Source organism: Oncorhynchus tshawytscha, linkage group LG16 (genome assembly GCF_018296145.1).
Source record: "Oncorhynchus tshawytscha isolate Ot180627B linkage group LG16, Otsh_v2.0, whole genome shotgun sequence".
Taxonomy (NCBI): domain Eukaryota; kingdom Metazoa; phylum Chordata; class Actinopteri; order Salmoniformes; family Salmonidae; genus Oncorhynchus; species Oncorhynchus tshawytscha.
In genome coordinates this window covers 85,862,033-85,880,158 of record NC_056444.1, presented here as the reverse complement: position 1 = coordinate 85,880,158, position 18,126 = coordinate 85,862,033, and the positions used below count along the sequence as shown (strand labels likewise).

The 18,126-nt window shown below is 45.1% G+C and overlaps 1 protein-coding gene across 1 annotated transcript in view; it reads left to right on the top strand.

Moving 5' to 3' along the window:
• The first annotated feature begins 5,820 nt into the window (after positions 1–5,820).
• hdac6 (histone deacetylase 6) overlaps positions 5,821–18,126 on the top strand; it is a 39,245-nt gene continuing 26,939 nt past the window's right edge. The window contains exons 1-10 of the mRNA XM_042299822.1: positions 5,821–5,961; positions 6,470–6,580; positions 7,978–8,091; positions 12,458–12,543; positions 14,176–14,260; positions 15,122–15,162; positions 15,408–15,504; positions 16,094–16,191; positions 16,309–16,413; positions 16,652–16,720. Of these exons, the coding sequence (XP_042155756.1) occupies positions 6,503–6,580; positions 7,978–8,091; positions 12,458–12,543; positions 14,176–14,260; positions 15,122–15,162; positions 15,408–15,504; positions 16,094–16,191; positions 16,309–16,413; positions 16,652–16,720 (773 nt within the window). The 5' untranslated portion in view covers positions 5,821–5,961; positions 6,470–6,502. The remainder of the gene's footprint in view (positions 5,962–6,469; positions 6,581–7,977; positions 8,092–12,457; positions 12,544–14,175; positions 14,261–15,121; positions 15,163–15,407; positions 15,505–16,093; positions 16,192–16,308; positions 16,414–16,651; positions 16,721–18,126) is intronic.

The window sequence follows — 18,126 nt, the reverse complement described above, 5'->3', positions numbered from 1 at the left end:
TCAAATCAATTCTCCGTGTGTCATTTAACTACGCGATTAAACTAATCATGTAACTTTAATTAACTAGGAAGTCGGGGCACCACGGGAAAATGTTTAAAGAGTTTCTATTTTCTGAATGAACTCTTCAGATATTTTCACATCTTATCGATTACAGTCACTTATTTATCACCCCATCAGTCATATTCTGAATGTCACAAACTCTTGGATGTCTGCACGAACCCTCATAGATCATTAATCATAAGTTGGCTTTATTATTTATTTACTAACTAACTTAATCAATCACAGAGTTACAGAAACAAACACACACACAGTAGGTACATTGGTGACTGACATGATAGAAAAGTCCCTAGCGGACCAAACCGACATGACGGCTTGGTAGACAAAGGAAAGGGGCGGGGACAGGAAAAGAGCGGGAAACTCAAGAGAGGATTCACTGTAATACAGTTGATAACTACAGTCATGAAATGCTAATACTTTTAACATGAATAGCTGATCATTCGAAAATAAATTGAAATGTACGTATTTACAAGTGTATGCCTTTGTTGTCCCTCTCTGTGATCGCCGGTCCGTCTGCTGGATAATAGTTCATCAGAGAGTCTCTGGTTTCGTTCCCCAGAAGTGGTTGTACTTGTTGTAATGGATACTTCAGAGTACCATTCGGAAACGTTCTTAGGTCGGATGCGTTTACCAGACTAAAGTCTTTAAACAGCTGCAGCCTGAATGATTGTGCCACTTAGCCTCCATTTTGGTGCAGTACTGTGTGCCGCTTAGCCTCCATTTTGGTGCAGTACTGTGTGCCACTTAGCCTCCATTTTGGTGCAGTACTGTGTGCCACTTAGCCTCCATTTCGGTGCAGTACTGTGTGCCACTTAGCCTCCATTTTGGTGCAGTACTGTGTGCCACTTAGCCTCCATTTTGGTGCAGTATAGTGTGCCACTTAGCCTCCATTTTGATGCAGTACTGTGTGCCACTTAGCCTCCATTTTGGTGCAGTACTGTGTGCCACTTAGCCTCCATTTTGGTGCAGTACTGTGTGCCACTTAGCCTCCATTTTGGTGCAGTACTGTGTGCCACTTAGCCTCCATTTTGGTGCAGTACTATGTGCCACTTAGCCTCCATTTTGGTGCAGTATAGTGTGCCACTTAGCCTCCATTTTGGTGCAGTACTGTGTGCCACTTAGCCTCCATTTTGGTGCAGTATTGTGTGCCTCTTAGCCTCCATTTTGGTGCAGTATAGTGTGCCACAGTACTTAGCCTCCATTTTGGTGCATTATAGTGTGCCACTTAGCCTCCATTTTGGTGCAGTATCGTGTGACACAGCCTCCATTTTGGTGCAGTATCGTGTGCCACTCAGCCTCCATTTTGGTGCAGTGCAGTGTGACACATCCTCGATTTTGGTGCAGTATCGTGTGACACAGCCTCCATTTTGGTGCAGTATCGTGTGCCACTTAGCCTCCATCTTGGTGCAGTGCAGTGTGACACTCATCCTCCATTTTGGTGCAGTACAGTGTGCCACTCAACCACCATTTTGGTGCAGTACAGTGTGCCACTCATCCTCCATTTTGGTGCAGTATCGTGTGCCACTCAGCCTCCATTTTGGTGCAGTGCAGTGTGACACTCGGCCTCCATTTTGGTGCAGTACAGTGTGCCACTTAGCCTCCATTTTGGTGCAGTACTGTGTGCCACTTAGCCTCCATTTTGGTGCAGTACTGTGTGCCACTTAGCCTCCATTTTGGTGCAGTACTGTGTGCCACTTAGCCTCCATTTTGGTGCAGTACTGTGTGCCACTTAGCCTCCATTTTGGTGCAGTATAGTGTGCCACTTAGCCTCCATTTTGGTGCAGTACTGTGTGCCACTTAGCCTCCATTTTGGTGCAGTACTGTGTGCCTCTTAGCCTCCATTTTGGTGCAGTATCGTGTGACACAGCCTCCATTTTGGTGCAGTATCGTGTGCCACTCAGCCTCCATTTTGGTGCAGTGCAGTGTGACACATCCTCGATTTTGGTGCAGTATCGTGTGACACAGCCTCCATTTTGGTGCAGTATCGTGTGCCACTTAGCCTCCATCTTGGTGCAGTGCAGTGTGACACTCATCCTCCATTTTGGTGCAGTACAGTGTGCCACTCAACCACCATTTTGGTGAAGTACAGTGTGCCACTCATCCTCCATTTTGGTGCAGTATCGTGTGCCACTCAGCCTCCATTTTGGTGCAGTGCAGTGTGACACTCGGCCTCCATTTTGGTGCAGTACAGTGTGCCACTTAGCATCCATTTTGGTGCAGTACAGTGTGCCACTCAGCCTCCATTTTGGCCTGCAGTACTGTGTGCCACTCAGCCTCCATTTTGGTGCAGTACTGTGTGCCACTCAGCCTCCATTTTGGCCTGCAGTACAGTGTGCCACTCAGCCAGCCTGGCTTTGCTATGAAGGAAACACATTGAAGACTATACATTGTCAAATCAATCAATTCTCTGTGTGTCATTTAATTACGCGATTCAACTAATCATGTAACTTTAATTAACTAGGAAGTCGGGGCACCACGGGAAAATGTTTAAAGAGTTTCTATTTTCTGAATGAACTCTTCAGATATTTTCACATCTTATCGATTACAGTCACTTATTTATCCCTCCATCAGTCATATTCTGAATGTCACAAACTCTTGGATGTCTGCACGAACCCTCTCATAGATCATGAATCATAAATTGGCTTCATTATTTATTTACTAACTTAATCAATCACAGAGTTACAGAAACACACACACACACAGTAGGTACATCGGTTACTGACATGATAGAAAAGTCTAGTGGACTAAACCGACATGACGGCTTGGTAGACAAAGGGAAGAGGTGGGGACAGTTCAAGAGCGGGAAACTCAAGAGAGGATTCACTGTAATACAGTTGATAACTACAGTCATGAAATGCTAATACTTTTAACACGAACAGCTGATCATTCGAAAATAAATTGAAACGTACATATTTACGAGTGTATGCCTTTGTTGTCCCTCTCTGCGATCGCCGGTCCGTCTGCTGGATACTAGTTCATCAGAGAGTCTCTGGTTTCGTTCCCCAGAAGTGGTTGTACTTGTTGTAATGTCTGTGTGATCTCTCTGCGTGATTGACCTGTATAGTTCCAGCCCCGTACTCTCACTATAGAAAAGCCACATCTCTCTGCGTGATTGACCTGTATAGTTCCAGCCCCGTACTCTCACTATAGAAAAGCCACATCTCTCTGTGTGATTGACCTGTATAGTTCTAGTCCCGTACTCTCACTATAGAAAAGCCACATCTCTCTGCGTGATTGACCTGTATAGTTCCAGTCCCGTACTCTCACTATAGAAAAGCCACATCTCTCTGTGTGATTGACCTGTATAGTTCCAGCCCCGTACTCTCACTATAGAAAAGCCACATCTCTCTGCGTGATTGACCTGTATAGTTCCAGTCCCGTACTCTCACTATAGAAAAGCCACATCTCTCTGTGTGATTGACCTGTATAGTTCCAGCCCCGTACTCTCACTATAGAAAAGCCACATCTCTCTGTGTGATTGACCTGTATAGTTCCAGTCCCGTACTCTCACTATAGAAAAGCCACATCTCTCTGCGTGATTGACCTGTATAGTTCCAGTCCCGTACTCTCACTATAGAAAAGCCACATCTCTCTGTGTGATTGACCTGTATAGTTCCAGCCCCGTACTCTCACTATAGAAAAGCCACATCTCTCTGTGTGATTGACTCCGTTTAATGGAAGAGAGTGTTCTATGAATGAACCAATAAGAAATATACATTTGGATCACATGTTCCTGCTGAATTTGTTTGTAAAACTTTATAGAGGAATATACTGTCATGAAACAGGCAGGGAGCATCGACACTACACTTGTTAAGGATAACATAAGAAAAGGGAGCTGTGTTATAGTCAGTGTATATCTCATAGGTGGCTGGTTGCACCTGCATTGGGTATGTAATGGGCTCATAGTAATAGCTGGACTGGAATAAATGAAATTGTATCAAATGTACATGTGGTTGATACCGTTCCATTCACTCCATTCCAGTCATTACTATGAGCCGTCTTTTCCCTCTGCAGCCTCCTGTTGTGTACAGGGCTCCCGAGTGGCGCAGCGGCGGTCTAAAGGCACTGCATCTCAGTGCAAGAGGCACCACTACAGTCCCTGGTTTGAATCCAGGCTGTATCACATCCGGACATGATTGGGAGTCCCATAGGGGCGGCGCACAATTGGCCCGACGTCGTCCAGGTTTGGCTCGGGGCGTAGGCTGTCATTGTAAATAAGAATTTGTTCTTAACTGACTTTCCTAGTTAAATAAAATGAATAAATATATCCAAGACACAGTATTACAAAATAAATCATTATACTATAGCCTATGTACAAATGATCAAGTTCTACTAGAAGGGATTCCTGTAAAACAGAGTTGTGGTACCAGGAAGATGCAGTGTCGTGGTACCAGGAAGATGCAGTGTCGTCATGGTACCAGGAAGATGCAGTGTTGTGGTGTCATGGTACCAGGAAGATGCAGTGTCGTCATGGTACCAGGAAGATGCAGTGTTGTGGTACCAGGAAGATGCAGTGTCGTGGTACCAGGAAGATGCAGTGTCGTCATGGTACCAGGAAGATGCGGTGTCTTGGTACCAGGAAGATACAGTGTCGTCATGGTACCAGGAAGATACAGTGTCGTCATGCTACCAGGAAGATGCAGTGTCGTCATGGTACCAGGAAGATGCAGTGTTGTGGTACCAGGAAGATGCAGTGTTGTGGTGTCATGGTACCAGGAAGATGCAGTGTCGTCATGGTACCAGGAAGATGCAGTGTCGTCATGGTACCAGGAAGATGCAGTGTCGTCATGGTACCAGGAAGATGCGGTGTCTTGGTACCAGGAAGATACAGTGTCGTCATGGTACCAGGAAGATGCAGTGCCGTGGTGTCATGGTATCAGGAAGATGCAGTGTTGTGGTGTCATGGTACCAGGAAGATGCAGTGTCGTGCTACCAAGTAGATGCAGTGTCGTGGTACCAGGAAGATCCTGACTCCCACCTCTCAGCAGGCCTCTCACTGTATCCGACTGAAACACATTCACATGCTGTATCCTCAGTTCAACTGTTGGTTGTAGATGTTTATTCAAATGGTATTGAGCCAACATATGCTCAAAGTGAGGGCAAAGGAAATATATATTTTTAATTAAAAAAGGAAGACATTTATGAAAAAATAATATACAAAAAGTCATAATGAATTATAGGAGAAATATGCATTACTTCAGATAATCCAAGCACTATTCGGCCTAAATGTAACAGAGATTAGAAGGAAAAAAACACCAGGTATTTTAACCTGTAGTCCTTCATTGGTGAGTTAGTGTAGAGACAAATTCCTTGTAGAAAAGTCAATGGTTTTGTACTGAAACATGCAGGGAGCAGGACTTGAACCCTCGACCTTTTAGGCCCAAATCCAACGTGCTATGGACCGTTCCGTGACAGCAGGCTCGAGCGACAGAGTCGGTATCCGCGCCTATAATCCCAGGGTCGTTACACTAGGATTATTTTGGTTGGCATTGGACCAGACCAGAAAACATCACACACGGACCACAAAGCATTGCACAGAAGAACTCACACAACCCCCGTGTTTATATCCCGTGGGCTTCACTTGTATTGCAACAGCGACCTCAAATAGATACAAACAGATACTTTGTACATTACGTCATTACGTCGATTCTGTTGTAAAAAATAAAAAAATAAATCTTAAACGGAAGCAACCTGAACGAAACGGGAAGGGACATACCTGAATTTCTCAAATTGAAAGTGTGTCGTTTTTTTTTTTTTTTAGTTGCACAACGTTTTATTTTGCAACTGTTTGGGACTAATGATTACACTCCGGAGTGTGGTCTTTGCCGACGTCATTTCTGTGCGACGTTGTTGTCGCTCCACTTCGCGCTCAGACGGAGGGTTTGGTAAGGCGGAACATCAAGTGTAAGTCAAGTGTACGGTGTTATTGTCTCTACGCTCTGTTTTTATTGCAATGCTGTGCTCTGAAAAATGACTACAATTATTTGAATTAGGGGTTTGGAGAGTATTTTTTTTAGTTCAACGTTAGTCTTGAAGTTATAGCTAAGCATCGGCTAACGTTAACCACTGATGAGACATTGTTGCGGGTTGTTTTCTTTAAAAAAAAAAACACCGTCTGACGAGTTGATACGGATACAATGACCGCTTTTGATTTGTAACGTTAGCCATATCTACCGGCTTTTAACGGGTAAACTGGCAAGAATTGGGATCTGTCTGTGGCAACATGAGAAAGTGAAATCACCTGTCCAAAAATGACGTTTCAAAACACACAGCCCCCATCTTCCTGGAAAAAGTGATGCTTTCAAAGCCCACACGACACCATTGATTATTCATTAGGGTACCATGATTTCCAAACTGAACAGAAATGATCTGTTATCATCAACTATTGACCTTTGTTGATTATATGTTGTAGGGTGTATGTATAGGTGTTTCTGTGGACGGTAGCATGGAGTCTGTGCCAGAGCCCAGGTCTGTCAGACGTTCCCCTCGCATGTCAAAGTCGCCGGACAACAACGCAGCCAAAGTAAGATATACCAGAGAATAAGAGTCTGTCTACATGTCCACGATAAGAAGTGAATAGAGCTAGCCACCATCTTTAAGTAGACTCACTGCAGCCCACTCTTGACTGTAGGCTGAATCAGGGATGGCTAACAACAGAGATCCTATTCAATTACCAAGATGAGCTATGTCATAAACACTCAAGGTTCCAGAATGGGGGTGAAAATGGCAGCCATTTTGATCAGGTAGAAGTCCAAACCAGTCTAATTGGAATGAATGGCAGTAGAGGCATAATCCTGATTTTTTTTTTCTTCTTATATAGGAAAATAAAACAAAGGCACGTTATATATCAGACATAGGTTAACATAATCATTATCAACATCAAATATTATCATATAATCATAAATGCAGTTTTATAAGGGGTTTATACACGTTTTCTGTATAAATAGCCTCTAACATATATGTAAACAGACCATAAATGTCTCCATTTTTTAAATTTTCTTGGGAAACTGGAAGTGCTATTATATGATACAATATCAGTTGCATTTACATCTTGTCTAAGTCCCATAAACTGATTTTATTCAGTTCCAGGCTGTTGATTGACAGCATTTGTTTGAATGGAATATTGACAGTTAATTAGAAATAAATAATGGGGTCATTCCTCTAAAACTGACTGGCTAAGCTAGCTAACAAACATACAGATATGTTCTTCAAGTACATTATTTTACACTATCTTATCACAGTACTGGTAACACCATCGTTGACCAACTCCCTGTCCAACATGGCTGACTTTTGGACCATCATAAGAAGGTTCAAAACCATTCTAGTATTCTAAAACCCTAATTCTCGGTGACCCAACTGGCTGTGTAAGCTTTAACCTAACATAACCTAACACACGTGATTCAACCGATCAAGGACCTGAGAAGCAGCAGACTACTAGAATCAGGTGTGTTAAAGCAGGGTTGCAACAAACCTCTGCACTTCCAATAGCTCTTCAGGAGGAGGGTTTGTCACCCCTGCCACAGATAAACCAGTTAGATGTGATGCCGTAGTCATTGCTTTTGTTCCAAACGGTACCCTATTGCCTATGCAGTGCTTTTGACCAGGGCTCATAGGGTCCTGGCCAACAGTAGTGCACTATAAAGGGATTAATGTGCTATTTAAGACACTAGTGTGGCTGTTAATGATCACCGTGTTGATGGTGGAGTTTGATCTCGTTGAGAGATACCTTTAGACTCCCTGAAAGCTGTTGTTCCACACACAGACATTCACTTTACAAGACAGGGTCATTTCTTCAAACATCTTCAGTCTGTTTTTCACTCTTAGTGGTCTCCTAATCACTTGGGAGAGTTATTTTACTGGGACAACAACAACAGTCTTCATGATTGCCTAAACTCTGTCTGTTACTCACCTCTGCCTCAGAAGGAGAGCGGCAAGACCCGGAAGAAGACGAGCAACCTGCAGGAGACTCGGAGGAGAGGAAGAATGGACAGAAGTAAAGGAGAAGAGGACATAGCCAATCAACTGAACAACCTGGTACACACTTTAGAGAGGAAGCCTAAAGGGAAATGAAATGTGGGAGAAAGAGTTTTACATTTGTCTAGTGAATCTAGAGAGGAAACAGTGATTCTAGAGAGATGGAGAGGAAACAGTAGAGATGGAGAGGAAACAGTGAATCTAGAGAGATGGAGAGGAAACAGTGAATCTAGAGAGGAAACAGTGAATCTAGAGAGATGGAGGGGAAACAGTAAATCTAGAGAGGAAACAGTGAATCTAGAGCGGAAACAGTGAATCTAGAGAGATGGAGAGGATACAGTGAATCTGGAGAGGAAACAGTGTATCTAGAGAGATGGAGAGGATACAGTGAATCTAGAGCGGAAACAGTGAATCTAGAGAGATGGAGAGGAAACAGTAGAGATGGAGAGGAAACAGTGAATCTCGAGAGGAAACAGTGAATCTAGAGAGATGGAGAGGAAACAGTGAATCTAGAGAGATGGAGAGGAAACAGTGAATCTCGAGAGGAAACAGTGAATCTGGAGAGGAAATAGTGAATCTAGAGAGATGGAGAGGAAACAGTAGAGATGGAGAGGAAACAGTGAATCTAGAGAGATGAAGAGGAAACAGTGAATCTCGAGAGGAAACAGTGAATCTGGAGAGGAAACAGTGATTCTAGAGAAATGGAGAGGAAACAGTGAATCTAGAGAGGAAACAGTAAATCTAGAGAGATGGAGAGGAAACAGTGAATCTAGAGAGGAAACAGTAAATCTAGAGAGATGGAGAGGAAACAGTGAATCTAGAGAGGAAACAGTGAATCTAGAGAGATGGAGAGGAAACAGTGAATCTAGAGAGGAAACAGTAAATCTAAAGAGAGATGGAGAGGATACAGTAAATCTAGAGAGGAAACAGTGAATCTAGAGAGATGGAGAGGAAACAGTGACTCTGGAGAGATGGAGAGGAAACAGTGGGGATGGAGAGGAAACAGTTAATCTAGAGAGATGGAGAGGAAACAGTAAATCTAGAGAGATGGGGAGGAAACAGTAACTCTGGAGAGATGGAGAGGAAACAGTGAATCTAGAGAGATGGAGAGGAAACAGTGATTCTAGAGAGATGGAGAGGAAACAGTATATCTAGAGAGATGGAGATGAAACAGTGAATCTAGAGAGATGGAGAGGAAACAGTGAATCTAGAGAGGAAACAGTGATTCTAGAGAGGAAACAGTGAATCTAAAAAGAGATGGAGAGGATACAGTGAATCTAGAGAGATGGAGAGGAAACAGTGATCTAGAGAGGAAACAGTGAATCTAGAGAGGAAACAGTGAATCTAGAGAGATGGAGAGGAAACAGTGATCTAGAGAGATGGAGAGGAAACAGTGAATCTAGAGATGAAACAGTGAATCTAGAGAGATGGAGAGGAAACAGTGAATCTAGAGAGGAAACAGTGAATCTAGAGAGATGGAGAGGAAACAGTGATCTAGAGAGATGGAGAGGAAACAGTGAATCTAGAGATGAAACAGTGAATCTAGAGAGATGGAGAGGAAACAGTGAATCTAGAGAGGAAACAGTAAATCTAGAGAGATGGAGAGAAAACAGTGATTTCTAAAATTTTAGGCTGTTTACATAATGTTTTCTGAACACATTATAACCTCATCACTCATTGTCTGCTAGTGCTGAGCGATTGACTTTCCCCTGTTATTAAACAACTAACTGACCGACGTGGTTCAATTACTTAACTTCCATTTAGTCTTTGTGTGAGCCCAACACGCCGTTTCTCTAGACAGAAATCATGTCAAGAACCGTGTGGGACGCTGGGCTGAAGTTATTTGTAGTTTTCATGAAGCAAATATTCAGCAGAGTTCAGTGCAGAAATGTGGTAATTAACTACAATGACCACAATCCATTGCGCCTGTTCATTCCAGCTACGATCTATAGGTTAGATACACACAGGCCTTATGGACCGTATGAGAGAGGAATGTACACAACACAATGAGGAGAGAGAGGGATAGAGAGAGTTTGTGAAAGTATGCCTGGTAAACTGTTTTACTCAGACAGCTCTGCAACATCCTTAGTCAGGCTAGTTAGATAGGATGACTAGAGACAGTTTAGTCAGACAGCTCTGCAGCATCCTTAGTCAGGCTAGTTAGATAGGATGACTAGAGACAGTTTAGTCAGACAGCTCTGCAGCATCCTTAGTCAGGCTAGTTAGATAGGATGACTAGAGACAGTACGGGGAGAACAGAGATGGTAGAGATAGTTTAGTCAGACAGCTCTGCAGCATCCTTAGTCAGGCTAGTTAGATAGGATGACTAGAGACAGTACGGGAGAACAGAGATGGTAGAGATAGTTTAGTCAGACAGCTCTGCAGCATCCTTAGTCAGGCTAGTTAGATAGGATGACTAGAGACAGTACAGGGAGAACAGAGATGGTAGAGATAGTTTAGTCAGACAGCTCTGCAGCATCCTTAGTCAGGCTAGTTAGATAGGATGACTAGAGACAGTACGGGGAGAACAGAGATGGTAGAGATAGTTTAGTCAGACAGCTCTGCAGCATCCTTAGTCAGGCTAGTTAGATAGGATGACTAGAGACAGTACAGGGAGAACAGAGATGGTAGAGATAGTACATAGTTTAGCTGGCTGACTGCTACTGTCTGAGCTGAGATGAGATAACTTTAAGGAATCAAATAAAAACAAAGTAATATTACACAACTGAAATATGTTATTATTTAGTAATTTACTATTGATGTTTACCCAGTGTAGACCTGACAGAGAATCGTTTTGGGCTTTGGAATCAACATTTTAAAAAGCTCTAAAATCATCACAACGTATTATGAAATAATGACATTTCATGTAAAAATATATATATAATTATAAATATATATATAATTATAATCGAAAGCTTTATAGAAAACGCTTTATTTTCCAAATCCAAATCTGAAACCGACCACAAAAGGCACTTTATCGCTCAGCACTAATGGCTATTGTTGTCGTGTGTACTCATGTGTTGTCGTGTGTACTCATGTGTTGTCGTGTGTACTCATGTGTTGTCGTGTGTACTCATGTGTTGTCGTGTGTACTCATGTGTTGTCGTGTGTACTCGTGTTGTTGTGTGTACTCATGTGTTGTTGTGTGTGTACTCATGTGTTGTTGTGTGTGTACTCATGTGTTGTTGTGTGTACTATGTGTTGTTGTCTCATGTGTACTCATGTGTTGTTGTGTGTGTTGTTGTGTGTGTACTCATGTGTTGTTGTGTGTGTGTACTCATGTGTTGTCGTGTGTACTCATGTGTTGTTGTGTGTACTCATGTGTTGTTGTGTGTGTACTCATGTGTTGTTGTGTGTGTACTCATGTGTTGTTGTTGTGTGTACTCATGTGTTGTTGTTGTGTGTACTCATGTGTTGTTGTGTGTGTGTACTCATGTGTTGTTGTGTGTACTCATGTGTTGTTGTGTGTGTACTCATGTGTTGTTGTGTGTGTACTCATGTGTTGTTGTGTGTGTTGTACTCATGTGTTGTTGTTGTGTGTTGTACTCATGTGTTGTTGTGTGTGTACTCATGTGTTGTTGTGTGTACTCATGTGTTGTTGTGTGTGTGTACTCATGTGTTGTTGTGTGTGTACTCATGTGTTGTTGTGTGTGTACTCATGTGTTGTTGTTGTGTGTACTCATGTGTTGTTGTTGTGTGTACTCATGTGTTGTTGTGTGTGTGTACTCATGGGTTGTTGTGTGTGTGTACTCATGGGTTGTTGTCGTGTGTACTCATGTGTTGTGTGTGTGTACTGTGTTAACTCATGTGTTGTTGTGTGTGTACTCATGGGTTGTTGTGTGTGTGTACTCATGTGTTGTTGTGTGTGTACTCATGTGTTGTCTGTGTACTCATGTGTTGTTGTGTGTACTCATGTGTTGTTGTGTGTGTACTCATGTTGTTGTGTGTGTACTCATGTGTTGTGTGTGTACTCATGTGTGTGTACTCATGTGTTGTCGTGTGTACTCATGTGTTGTCTCATGTGTGTACTCATGTGTTGTCGTGTGTGTACTCATGTGTTGTCGTGTGTGTACTCATGTGTTGTCGTGTGTGTACTCATGTGTTGTCGTGTGTGTACTCATGTTGTTGTGTGTGTGTTGTACTCATGTGTTGTCGTGTGTGTACTCATGTGTTGTTGTGTGTGTACTCATGTGTTGTCGTGTGTGTACTCATGTGTTGTCGTGTGTGTACTCATGTGTTGTTGTGTGTACTCATGTGTTGTTGTGTGTACTCATGTGTTGTTGTCGTGTGTGTACTCATGTGTTGTTGTCGTGTGTACTCATGTGTTGTCGTGTGTGTACTCATGTGTTGTCGTGTGTGTACTCATGTGTTGTCGTGTGTACTCATGGGTTGTCTGGTGTGTTAACTCATGTGTTGTTGTGTGTAGGATCTATGTAACGAGGCTTCAGCCACAGGGACTGGTCTGGTGTTTGACAGCATGTTCACACACCATCGCTGTCTCTGGGATCCCAGGTGATTGTTTTCTGAACCCTGTTCGTCTGTCTCCTTGCTGCTCCAGGTGGGTACACTCTATACAAAAGTATGTGGACACCCCCTTCAAATTTGTGGATCTGGCTATTTCAGCCACTGCATGAAATGGAGCACAAAGACATGCAATCTCCATAGACAAACATTGGCAGTAGAACGGCCTTACTGACTTACTCAGTGACTTACAATGTGGCACCGTCAAAGGATTCCACCTCTCCAACAAGTCAGTTCAAAACAACCCAAACAGGTACCCCAAACAACCTCAAACGGGAACCCCAAACAATCTCAAACAGGAACCCCAAACAGGAACCCCAAACAGGTACCCCAAACAACTCCAAACAGGTACCCCAAACAGGAACCCCAAACAGGTACCCCAAACAGGTACCCCAAACAGGAACCCCCAAACAGGTACCCCAAACAGGTACCCCAAACAGGTACCCCAAACAGGAACCCCAAACAGGAACCCCAAACAGGAACCCCAAACAGGAACCCCAAACAACAGGAACCCCAAACAGGTAACCCAAACAACCCCAAACAGGTACCCCAAACAACCCCAAACAGGGTACCCCAAACAGGAACCCCAAACAACCCCAAACAGGAACCCAAACAACCCCAAACAGGTACCCCAAACAGGAAAACCCAAACAACCCCAAACAGGTACCCCAAACAACCCCAAACAGGTACCCCAAACAACCCCAAACAGGAACCCAAACAACCCCAAACAGGTAACCCAAACAACCTCAAACGGGAACCCCAAACAACGTCAAACAGGAACCCCAAACAGGTACCCCAAACAGGTACCCCAAACAGGAACCCCAAACAGGTAAACAGGAACCCCAAACAGGTACCCCAAACAACCCCAAACAATCCCAAACAGGTACCCCAAACAACCCCAAACAGGTACCCCAAACAACCCCAAACAGGAACCCAAACAACCCCAAACAGGTAACCCAAACAACCTCAAACAGGAACCCCAAAGAACCTCAAACAGGAACCCCAAACAGGGAACCCCAAACAGGTACCCCAAACAGGAACCCCAAACAACCCCAAACAGGTACCCCAAACAGGAACCCCAAACAACCCCAAACAGGAACCCCCAAACAACCCCAAACAGGTACCCCAAACAGGAACCCCAAACAGGTACCCCAAACAGGAACCCCAAACAGGTACCCCAAACAGGAACCCCAAACAGGAACCCCAAACAGGAACCCCAAACAGGAACCCCAAACAGGTACCCCAAACAGGAACCCCAAACAGGTACCCCAAACAGGTACCCCAAACAACCCCAAACAGGAACCACAAACAACCCCAAACAGGAACCCCAAACAGGAACCCCAAACAGGAACCCCAAACAACCCCAAACAGGAACCCCAAACAGGTACCCCAAACAGGAACCCCAAACAGGTACCCCAAACAGGTACCACAAACAACCCCAAACAGGAACCCCAAACAGGTACCCCAAACAGGAACCCCAAACAGGAACCCCAAACAACCCCAAACAGGAACCCCAAACAGGTACCGCTGTATTTAAGTTTGACCTCATTTCTGATTCTGTAATTAACCGACTGGTTGTATCGAAGAGTGAATTGAGAAACGATTGTGTTGCTCTGCTTCCAGCCACCCAGAATGCCCAGAGAGAGTGAGCACTGTAATGGACACAGTGGAGAAACAGGGACTGCTGTCTCGCTGTGTTACAGTGGAGGTGAGGATACACACACACACACACACACACACACACACACACACACACACACACACACACACACACACACACAGTGGAGAAACAGGGACTGCTGTCTCACTGCGGTGGATTGATTGATTGATTGATTGATGAATTGACAGATTGAAGTAAGGGGTAGTGGAGGAACAACAAAGTCAGCAACATCTCAGGGACTGGTGTTTGTCCACCTATCTGACGTTGAGCAGAGCTGTTATATAATGTTAACATAACGTAGTTAGACAGGAGATGTGTTATTTTGTTGTCCTAGTAGTCAAAGCTGTTCGCTTCTCCACAGTACATTGATATTGTAGGTATTGAACTGTTCACTGTAGTCTCACAAGTAGTCTCTCTCTCTCTCTCACGGTGTTGTCTCTCTCTCTCTCACGGTGTTGTCTCTCTCTCTCTCACGGTGTTGTCTCTCTCTCTCTCACGGTGTTGTCTCTCTCTCTCTCTCTCCGTGTTGTCTCTCTCTCTCACCGTGTTGTCTCTCTCTCTCTCTCTCTCTCTCACACCGTCTTGTCTCTCTCTCTCTCTCTCTCTCTCTCTCTCTCTCTCTCACCGTGTTGTCTCTCCGTCTTGTCTCTCTCTCTCTCTCTCTCTCTCCGTCTTGTCTCTCTCTCTCTCTCTCACCGTCTTGTCTCTTGTCTCTCTCTCTCTCACCGTCTTGTCTCTCTCTCTCTCTCTCACCGTCTTGTCTCTCTCTCTCTCTCTCACCGTCTTGTCTCTCTCTCTCTCTCTCTCACCGTCTTGTCTCTCTCTCTCACCGTCTTGTCTCTCTCTCTCTCTCTCTCTCTCACCGTCTTGTCTCTCTCTCTCTCTCTCACCGTCTTGTCTCTCTCTCAGGCGAGGGCTGCGTCTAACGAAGAGCTGCACTTAGTTCACACGTAAGTCTCTTCGACCGCATTTACACAAGTAGCCCCAATGCCAATATTTTTTGTTCGCTAATTGGTCTTTAAAAAAAATAATAATAATTGGAACCAATCAGATCATTTCTGAAATAGATGTGTTGTTGTAATTGGTCAAAAGACCATTAGTGGACAAAAGACCAGAATTGCGCTGCCTTTTAAATTGGGTGTAGAGCCCAGTAAAGATGTTTATATTTTCATGTGTTTGTTGTGTATCTAAACAGGAAGGAGTATGTAGATCTGATGAGGTCCACTCAGCGTATGGACGAAGACCAGCTGAAGACGCTGTCTGACTCCTATGACTCGGTCTACATCCACCCTGTGAGTAACTGTTTCATTCAAACACCGATGATGTCCAGAGTTGAGATAACTACAGGCAACTCCGTTAATCATTCACTGATGTCAGTGGGAGGCTTGCTAGAAAATGTGAGTTAAGAGTACAGATCTCGAGTCAGAATAGGCCCCTCTGTTGTTGAGTAATCAAGACTGTGGCAGTGGTGTCTCACTCTCTCTCTCTCTCTCTCTCTCTCTCTCTCTGCCTCTCTCTCTCTCTCTCTCTCTCTCTCTCTCTCTCTCTCTCTCTCTGCCTCTCTCTCTCTCTCTCTCTCTCTCTCTCTCTCTGCCTCTCTCTCTCTCTCTCTCTCTCTCTCCTCTGCCTCTCTCTCTCTCTCCTCTCTCTCTCTCTCTGCCTCTCTCTCTCCCCCTCCTCTCTCTCCTCTCCCCCTGCCTCTCTCCTCTCTCTCTCTCTGTCTCTCTCTCTCTCTGCCCTCTCTCTCTGTCTCTCTCTCTCTCTCTCCTCTCTCTCCTCCCCCTCTCCCTCCCTCTGTCTCTCTCTCTCTCTCTCTCTCTCTGTCTCTCTCTCTCTCCCTCTCTGCCTCTCTCTCTCTATCTTCTCTCTCCCCTGCCCCAGGAGTCATATTCGTGTGCCAGTCTGGCTGTGGGCTCTGTTCTGCAGCTGGTTGATAAGGTCATGACCTCAGAGCTCCGGAATGGATTCTCTGTTGCTAGGTAAAATAATGATTTGTAATGTATATACGTCACACAGCTTAATCAGTCTGAGGATATTGTTTTAAACAGAAGTATGTAACATATTGAGTTGTGTTTTTTAATTGGCTGTGTGTCCAGACCTCCAGGCCACCACGCCCAGGTCGACCAGATGAATGGCTACTGTATGTTCAATAATCTGGCCATCGCAGCGCGCTACGCACAGACACGTCATCGAGTGGAACGGTGGGTCGCATCACTGATCGGTTGATTGGCTAGTTTTTTAATTGTTTATTGGTTGATTGCAGAGTTTTGATTGGTTGATTGCAGAGTTTTGATTGGTTGATTGCAGAGTTTTGATTGGTTGCTTGCAGTGTTTTGATTGGTTGATTGCAGAGTTTTGATTGGTTGATTGCAGAGTTTTGATTGGTTGCTTGCAGTGTTTTGATTGGTTGATTGCAGAGTTTTGATTGGTTGATTGCAGAGTTCTGATAGTGGACTGGGATGTGCATCACGGCCAGGGGATCCAGTACATTTTCCAGGAGGATCCCAGGTAGGTAACACTACTGTGTTGTTCATCTGAACCTCAGTGGCTACGGATACAGACTTTATCTCAATTTTCCCTAATTATCAGGATATTTCTGTGTATGTGCAGGATTTCTTTTTACGTAGCTGAGTGCCTTCATAATGGGAATGTTTGTTCAAATCGACCGCAGGGTTGATATTTCAGCTGTTCAGAAACATGAGGCAGAGACATAGGCTACATCACCATGCTTCAGAAGAGGGTGAGTAAAGAGAGAGCAGCAGCTACGTGGAGGGAGGGAGAGCAGCAGCTACGTGGAGGGAGGGAGAGCAGCAGCTATGTGGAGGGAGAGAGAGCAGCAGCTATGTGGAGGGAGAGAGAGAGCAGCAGCTATGTGGAGGGAGAGAGAGCAGCAGCTATGTGGAGGGAGAGAGAGCAGCAGCTATGTGAAGGGAGAGAGAGCAGCAGTTATGTGGTGGGAGAGAGAGCAGCAGCTATGTGGAGGGAGAGAGAGCAGCAGCTATGTGGAGGGAGAGAGAGCAGCAGCTACGTGAAGGGAGGGGGAGAGAGCAGCAGCTATGTGGAGGGAGAGAGAGCAGCAGCTACGTGAAGGGAGGGGGGAGAGAGAGCAGCAGCTATGTGGAGGGAGAGAGAGCAGCAGCTATGTGGAGGGAGAGAGAGCAGCAGCTATGTGGATGGAGAGAGAGCAGCGGCTATGTGGAGGGAGAGAGAGCAGCAGCTATGTGGAGGGAGAGAGAGCAGCAGCTATGTGGAGGGAGGGAGAGAGAGAGCAGCAGCTATGTGGAGGGAGAGGGAGGGAGAACAGCAGCTACGTGAAGGGAGAGGGAGAGAGAGCAGCAGCTACGTGAAGGGAGAGGGAGGGAGGGAGAGCAGCAGCTACGTGAAGGGAGAGGGCGGAAGAGCAGCAGCTACGTGAAGGGAGTGGGGGAGAGAGAGCAGCAGCTACGTGAAGGGAGGGGGAGGGAGGGAGAGCAGCAGCTACGTGAAGGGAGAGGGAGGGAGGGAGAGCAGCATCTATGTGAAGGGAGAGGGAGGGAGAGAGAGCAGCAGCTATGTGGAGGGAGAGAGAGCAGCAGCTACGTGAAGGGAAAGGGAGGGAGAGCAGCAGCTATGTGGAGGGAGAGAGCAGCAGCTATGTGGAGGGAGAGAGCAGCAGCTATGTGGAGGGAGAGAGCAGCAGCTATGTGGAGGGAGAGAGAGCAGCAGCTATGTGGAGGGAGAGAGAGCAGCAGCTATGTGGAGGGAGAGAGAGCAGCAGCTATGTGGAGGGAGAGAGAGCAGCAGCTATGTGAAGGGAGAGAGAGCAGCAGTTATGTGGTGGGAGAGAGAGCAGCAGCTATGTGGAGGGAGAGAGAGCAGCAGCTATGTGGAGGGAGAGAGAGCAGCAGCTACGTGAAGGGAGGGGGAGAGAGAGC